The sequence below is a fragment of the Syngnathus scovelli genome, unplaced genomic scaffold (genome assembly GCF_024217435.2).
Source record: "Syngnathus scovelli strain Florida unplaced genomic scaffold, RoL_Ssco_1.2 HiC_scaffold_24, whole genome shotgun sequence".
NCBI classification, from domain to species: domain Eukaryota; kingdom Metazoa; phylum Chordata; class Actinopteri; order Syngnathiformes; family Syngnathidae; genus Syngnathus; species Syngnathus scovelli.
Window position 1 is genome coordinate 2,577,356 of NW_026061333.1, and position 7,540 is coordinate 2,584,895.

The 7,540-nt window shown below is 49.1% G+C and overlaps 1 protein-coding gene and 1 long non-coding RNA gene across 3 annotated transcripts; both read left to right on the forward strand.

Annotated features, from left to right (window-relative positions):
• The first annotated feature begins 3,119 nt into the window (after window positions 1–3,119).
• Window positions 3,120–4,880, forward strand: LOC137839904 (janus kinase and microtubule-interacting protein 3-like). Of its 2 annotated transcripts, none has more exons than XM_068649726.1 (7): window positions 3,120–3,597; window positions 3,684–3,782; window positions 3,892–3,990; window positions 4,072–4,131; window positions 4,246–4,311; window positions 4,373–4,441; window positions 4,519–4,880. In XM_068649726.1, exons 2-7 carry the CDS (start codon window positions 3,693–3,695, stop codon window positions 4,744–4,746), a joined length of 612 nt encoding a protein of 203 aa, XP_068505827.1. In that variant the 5' UTR covers window positions 3,120–3,597; window positions 3,684–3,692; the 3' UTR covers window positions 4,747–4,880. The 2 variants fall into 2 exon arrangements, with proteins under 2 accessions (XP_068505827.1, XP_068505828.1); XM_068649727.1 differs by having other exon boundaries at window positions 4,072–4,125.
• An 86-nt stretch (window positions 4,881–4,966) lies between these two features.
• On the forward strand, window positions 4,967–5,763 carry LOC137839887 (uncharacterized). The gene is made up of 2 exons (XR_011086289.1): window positions 4,967–5,091; window positions 5,461–5,763. It is a non-coding gene; the product is annotated as an uncharacterized lncRNA (long non-coding RNA).
• The last annotated feature ends 1,777 nt before the right edge of the window (window positions 5,764–7,540 follow it).

The following is a 7,540-nucleotide window of genomic DNA, read 5'->3' on the forward strand; positions in this document are numbered from 1 at the left end:
ACGAGTGGTTGTGTGTGTGTGTTGCGGGGCGTTTTCAGTCTCAGGAGGATCGGGACACGCGAAGGTTTCATCTGAAAATCGCTGAGCTCAGCGCAGTCATCAGGAAACTGGAGGATCGAAACGCCCTGCTTTCTGAAGAGCGCAATGAACTGGTAATTTATTGACGGCACGCTTGAAGGTTTGCGCTACGTTTGATGCGCGCCATCCAGCGAGGCACCCATTGCGCTTGCTTATTAGTTGAGCGGCGCGGAGAGTCGGTTGCCTGGTAGATGTCTTTTATTGGGAGCCAAAGCCACGATTCCGTTCAAACCGATGCAAAAGGAATGGATACGTTCTGGCCCGCGTGTTGTGCGTCTTTCGCATCCCGCACTTCATGCTTGCAGCTTAAGCGACTGAGAGAAACAGAAAGCCAGTTTCTGCCACTCCTGTACAAAAACAAACGCCTGAGCAGGAAGAATGAAGAACTCTCACTGGTGCTGTGTCGCCTTGAAAACAAAGTGCGCTTTGTCACCCAGGAGAATGAGGAGATGGCAAGCTTGGTAAGTCGACGCGGACAACGGCGGCGTGCCAACAGAGTCCACTGCATTTGTGTTCCACAGAGAAGGCCTAGTTCGCTCAATGACCTGGAGCGCGGTTGCGGCCAGCAGGACGGTGAAATGGAGTTCCTTCAAGTTGTGGAGCAGCGGCACATCATCGACGACTTGTCCAAGGTCTTCAGGCAGGTGACTCGGTGCACGTACGGCAGCGCCGCGCTCGCTCGCTGTCGCCAGGAAACCTTTTCCGTCCAAAGCTTGGCCGGCGGCCGCCATCCAAAAAATTGGCCCCTTAAATTCCGACCTTTCAAGCAGGAGCATTGTGCGCACGCGTTTGAACACGCTTTAGACTTGTTTTGCCGTTTTCAGCAGCTCAAAGCTCCCGTTTTGTCAGCGCCTTTGCCACTCGCTGTGCGCTGAAAACGACGGACTCGCCCGGCTGCTCAGCCCGTCAACCATGAGCCGCGAGCGCGACGTCATTGTCCGTAGGCAGCTAGTGGCAAAATGCACCCTGTTAGAGTTGCGCTCGCTCCAACTTATTTTGCAAGAACCACACGGGAGACAAGTAAGTTCTTTTGGACACCTGCAGGTGGAGAGTCCATCCGTTGTACGAATGAAGTCTGACTCTCGGCTCCCGCACGAGCATTTTTATTAAGAGAAACAGGGTGGGTGTAAGAGTGGATTGAATAGAGAAAGCCCTTGACCTCTAGTCAAAACATAGCAAGGGATGTTTTACGACTTTGTGTAGGAAGGGATAAGCGATAGGGATAAATAAGGGATAAATAATATTATTTATTACAGGTTGCAGTCAAAGTCAAAGCAACATAATCATACGATAAAGATAATCTGGAAAACCCTGACACACCCTGTAGTTGTCACTTTTGGAAAAGACGAGCGTCCCTCCAATCATCGCCGGTGACGGGTTTTTCAGGCTCTGGAGACAGGAGCTCATGTCAGAAATGTCATCGTGAGTCGCGTTTGTTTCTGCGCCGGAGCCGTTCGTTCCCTTTGCATCCAAAGAATCTCAAAGGCGGATTATTTGTGTCGACAGGAGAGAGATTTGCTGCTACGATACCGACGTCGAGAATCTCTGAGGAGGAACAAAGCGTGAGGTCCTGCAAGGTGAGTCTGTTTGTTTGCGGCTGCTTGGTGTTGCGCAAGATGAAATGGCCTTTTTCTCGCTATCGTTCCTCTCGTCGATTCATCGTGAGGTGTCGCTTCAGTTTGTTCAGAGAGATGTTTGCTTCCGCGCCCGCAGGTCATCGAAACATTTTACGGCTACGACGAAGACGTGTTGGTGGACTCGGACGGATCGTCCTTGTCTTTTCACACCGACAGAACCCCCGACACGGAACCCGAAGAGGTAGCCCGCCATTTCTGCCAGCGTATTGGCGCCAAACATTCCTCTTCACCCTGGAATCGGACTCGTCTTTGCGTCGCGGGTGCTTTGTCGCCGGTCTGACTGATTCTGGTACTAGTGCTGTGTTGCATTGGTGTGTGCATGAGGAGGCGGAGCTTCGCTACCGCCAGCTGACGCAAGAATATCAAGCGCTGCAACGAGCCTACGCTCTGCTAGCCCAGACCAGCGGAGGGGACTACGACGCCGAGAAGGAGATCAAGGTGGCGCCCCTTCCCGCAACCCCCGGCCGGGTCGCAGCCTCCCCGTTCTCACCCAGCCTCGGGTGTTCTCTGGTCTGAAAGGAGGAGGAGGAGCCTCCCTCCTCCTCCTTTCAGACCAGAGAAAAGCTGATGGTAGTGTCAAACGCACCTCTTTCAATAATCACTCTTCCCTTAAATATCTACGAAAGTTATTTAATTCTCTAACATGTTCGGAGTTACTTTTTACGCGGCCCGTCAAAAGGGGAAACAGGCCCGTTGCGCCCTTCAAATAATTAAATTACTTTCAGTTCTACACCAAACCGATAATCCGATTCAAACACTTCCGTTAATTTATTCAGACGAAGCAAACTTTCAAACGGATTGAAATTCACTCGTGTCTCAAATAACTACGAAAGTTATTCAATTCTCTAAAATTGTCTGATGTTACTTTTATTTATTACGGTCCTATGTTATACCATAATAACCCCCCGCACATTAATCAAATTGTCAAATCAACCCCGAACCATCGATTGTACATTCAGTACAAATCAGCGCACAACAAAGTAGATGAATATACACAACACATTTATTGAAGAAACATGAAATAGAATTACAAATCTTAATCACTCCAGAAACCGAACAATTTCACCCACTGATACCCGTGTTAATAAAATCATTCAATCCCAGAACAATTCGATTGCAAAACACAGTTCATGAAAGAGGGAATCAATTTTTAGCCAAGCAAAGAAATCAAGAAGTAAAAATCACATTTGTGCTTCTCCAAACAATTTATGTCACGCCACTATTCTCATAGTGACGGGTCCCTTGATCGAATTGACTAACAATATTGCTTTAAGCTGTTACAGAATACATTTTTAGCCAAGCAAAGAAATCAAAAAGTAAAAATCACATTTGTGCGTCCATGCGTGACTCACAATCCGACACCGTGTTCCTGTTTTATTTCTATTTTAACTTGCTTAGCTTATTTTGGCCCCTTTTTTGGTCTCATGTTTTGGTCTGGCGCCATCTTTTGGAAAAATTTGGAATTTCAGCTCTGCCAATTTATTCCTGTGAACAATCCATATTTTACCATTTGCACCATCTCTTCCCCCCATGTTACATGACAGTAGAAATGGGTCACTATCAAAGCAGAGTAGCAGATCTGGAGTCAGCGCTGAAGCAACAAGGACAGGTAAGCTTATCAATGAGCACACCTTTTTCTCAGACAAAATAGCTACATTCTTCAGTCACTCATTCGTCTGGCATTACTGGACCAACCCCCCCCCCCAACGTGGCTGGGAAAATGTGGAGAAAAGCAAATGTCATTTTCCAGTCAACCAAAGAATTTGTGGATGAAAATGACACAACATTCCAAAGCTGTCCACGCGTTTGTCTCTTCTAGAATGTCAAGTGGGTGGAGGAGAAGCAGCTGCTGCGGCAGAGCAATCAGCAGTTGGCCGAAAAGGTGACGGAAAGAAAGGCGCTGGGCGGAGTCGCTTGGCGTCACACCCGTCCGGAAGCCCCGCAGATGAGGTCTGACTGTCTTTTCAGGTCAGGCGGATGGAGGCGGAAGAAGCGCGTCTGAAAGAGCACATCCAGGATATCCGAGACCAAAACGAACTGCTTGAGTTCCGCATCCTGGAGCTGGAGGTGGGAAGACTCGCACAAGCGTGTTGAGGCCAGAGATGTGACGGACGGACGGACGGACGGACGGACGGACGGACGGACGGACGGACGGATGCATGCCTCTGCCTTTCAGGAGAGGGAGTGGCGCTCCCCCGTCTTGAAGTTTCTGCAAGTCCGTTTCCCAGACGGCCTCAGCCCTTTGCAGATCTACTGCGAGGCCGACGGCGTGAGCGTACGTAAGGCGTCCCTCGCAACCCTAACCTTAACCTGAGGTCCCAGAACACCTTACATTGCTCCTTGCGCCTTTCCCCAGGACATCGTCATCAGTGATCTGATGAAGAAGCTGGACATCCTGGGCGATAACGCCGTAAGTGTATGTCGAACTCCTTATGTTCGCACTCCACGAGACTCGGCGGATCAAATGTGACTTTTGGAAGGCTTTGCGCTGAAAGAACCTTGTTGACGCTGTGCCTTTGGGCTCTTGCAGAATCTCACCAACGAGGAGCAGGTGGTCGTGATTCACGCCAGGACCCTTCCCACCCTAGCCGAGAAGGTAACGCGCACGTCCACGCACGCTCTCGCATTCTGCTTATGTGACAGCAGCCTTTCCTCAGTGGTTAGAATACATCAAAGTGACCAAGTCAGCACTTCAACAGAAGATGTTGGACATTGAAAGTGAGAAGGTAGACAGACACGCGACATCAGCCAAGGGGAACTCGGGGCAATGTGCCCCAACAATTCTGACCTTGAGCTGTGCTAGGATATGTTCTGCAACCAGAAGGGCTACCTGGATGAAGAGTTGGACTTCAGGAAGCGTTCCATGGACCAGGCTCATAAGGTAAGCCGCCCTCAAATCTCCCGCCGGACTACTGATGGACGAGGATTGCGGCCCAGAGGATCATGGAGCTGGAGGCCATGTTGTACGAGGCGCTACCGCAGCGGGACTGCCCCGCCACGGACGGCGAAAAAGCCAGCCACGCTGGCGTGAATGACGTGCTGACGGCGGATCAGAGACAAGAGCTTAGGAGCGCCGTGGACCAATGGAAGCGAGCCCTGATGTGGGAGTTGAGGGAGCGCGACGCTTGCATCCTCCAAGAGAGAATGGATCTGCTGCACAGCGCGCAACAGGTAAGGGCCCAAAGCCAGCCCGGCACTTACTTGCACGCTTACTGGCTTTTGAAAGCTACTTTCCATTTGTCCGTCCTAGAGGAACAAAGAGCTGAAAGAATTCATCGAAGCTCAGAAGAGACAAATCAAACAATTGGAGGAGAAGTTTCTGTTTCTCTTTCTAGTCTTCTCCTTGGCCTTCATTCTGTGGCCCTAACACCAGCTGGTGAGTGAGCTCCAGCGGCACCGCACTCGACACCTCCGATACACTGCCAGCCGGTCTCAGACGTTGGCAGACGCTCCGATGCCGACGTATACCCCCCGCCACGGTGACAGAGGCACCGCGTCACACCGGCGCTCATCCAATCAGAAGGCAGGAAAGGCAAATTCACATGCAGGGCACTCTTGAACCAGAAGAGAGCGCCACAAAAAACGGTTGTTGCCCCAAACGCGCACTAAAAAGGGTCAGAATAACAAGAGTCCCACCGGCCAGCCGGGGCCACCCGTCCATCCATTTCTTCAGGGGGGGAAAAAATTGGAGTCACCGGTGAGTACATTTTGCATTTAGCTCTGCTTTTCTGCTTCTGTCTTCAAGTGTGTGGCATCCTGCGACCAAAGATTCAGCCAACCCCAAAGCGGTTGACCTCAACGTCCCACCACCATTCCTACCAGAGCAGGTGACGTGATGCTTTGGACATCCTTCCGTCTCAGATGCCCAAAAGTACTCTTTGCCACATCTGCGGCAATACGGTGTCTTTTCAAAGGTGCAAATAAATCCAGCGTGGGCGGAACACGCACGTCTTCGGTTTTTCCCGCTTTGTTTGTGTGACAGCTGTTGTGAAAATTTTACACAAATAAAGTTGTATAGTACAGGTTTGGCCAAGCCGCAACTCCCGAACCGCATGCGGCTCTTTTATGTTCATATCAACATTTGTGTGTGTGTGTGTGTGTGTGTAGGTGTGTGTGGGGGGGGGGTTGTGCGTGTTGGCTTCACTTGAGTTCAATTTAGTATTTTCGTCAAAAGCGCATGTGGTGAAATTCCACAAAGTAGGATGGGCAAACACATTCCAGTAAACTATTAGTGTCAATTGGGCTCTCGAAATGGCAGGGAAAAGATGCACAGCAAAACGAAAATATGTAGATGAACACAGGACGTTTTTATCAGAGTGGGAAAGTTTCTATTTTTTGTTGAACGTGATGGCAAATAAAGGAAAATGTGCTTTCGGCAGTTTGCAAACATATGTTTTAAGGTTGTGTTAAACTTATAATCATATTAATATCTAGTATTAGAGTGCTCGTGTGGATTGGTGGGGGGCGAGGAATGTGCAGACAAACTGCATGAACTTGTTTTCTTCAAAGTGTTGTGGAATAGGCCCGGATAGGGAGTACCGGAGGAGACCATCTCAAGGTCGGTTAGGAACAAGAACAACAGCACGTCTATGAGACCGGCCTTCGAGGGAAAAACCCAACTGTCTGACCTCAGCGACACCTGGACCGGGGAGGAGATGGCCATCGACCAATCATCTCACAATATTTTGCATGCTTTAATATTCATATTGTGTTTCTTTAAAACTGGGCAACCCGGAAGAATGTGTCGTCTTTTGGTGGTCACAAAAACGCACGAGTTTTAGTGTGAGGGACCCGGGACCCAGGCCTGTATTAGTGCGCTCTGTCAGGAATAAATAATTGGTAAATTTGGTCTGATTGATCTACTGGTCTTCTCTTTGACAGAACGAACTTGCAAAATTGTTAGGTGCGCCAGTGTGTGGATTAGGACATAGCAATTTATGTGTTAAGTGTTGATCGCAATTTGGAGTCAGATCAATAACTAGAATCCGTAACCTAACAATTTCTTGGTGACCCCGGACGTGATGTCAAGAGAAGGGTAATTGACAACTCGTGGTCTTTAGCCAAGACACCGGACAGTGTCAGGGACACTGTCTCCCGGTCGGCGAACCGTTTGGAATAAGCGCACAACGTTGAGCTGGTACGACGTTTCCTAAACCCTGAGCTCATCACCGATAAGGTAAGCAGAATACCTGTTACTATAAGTCGAAATGCTGCAAATTGAAAGAGGAAATTTAAGAGGAGACTGTCGTTCAGATCAAATAAGGTGTGCATGAAGTTAAGATACATACGGTGAATAAGTTTGGAACTTACGTGTGTAACGTGTACGGTAAAGTCAGGGACTTACGCGTACTACTGATAGGTCAGGGACCTAGTGCTTCGTCGTGGCGGACAAGGGTGCGGTGACGATCGTATTCAAATAGCTGGGGTTAATAAAGAGATCCCCGAGGGGAAGTGAGGCCTCCTCAAAAAATATCCGGTGGTAACAGTTCCTCCTGTGAGAGATCAGACCGCTAAAACATCCAAAATGAACCAAATTGGGGGGAGAGAGAGTGTGCGCGCAGAGGATCCTCATGAGTGGGTGTGTATATGAGTGTGTGTGAGTGATGTGTGTTCTATGGAAGAATGGTGTGTTTAAGTTAAGTTGGTTAGAGAAACTAAGATGAGCAAGGTGTGGCAGTAGAGAAAATAAGGTGTGTGACAGAAAGTTACTAGAACGGTGGCTTGATAGGATGAGAATAAGAGACAACAAATGTTGTGTAGAAGACATTGAAAGATGTCGAATGTGAACATGATGAAGGGCGCAACAGCAAAGTTGGCCTGCCCTT

Excerpts from the sequence above, each read along its gene's own strand:
- LOC137839904 (XM_068649726.1), top strand. The coding sequence starts at position 3,693 with ATGGAGGCGGAAGAAGCGCGTCTGAAAGAGCACATCCAGGATATCCGA. Across the intron at positions 3,991-4,071 it reads GCGAGGCCGACGGCGTGAGC|GACATCGTCATCAGTGATCT; the intron begins GTACGTAAGGCG and ends GCCTTTCCCCAG. Across the intron at positions 4,442-4,518 it reads TGGACATTGAAAGTGAGAAG|GATATGTTCTGCAACCAGAA; the intron begins GTAGACAGACAC and ends GAGCTGTGCTAG.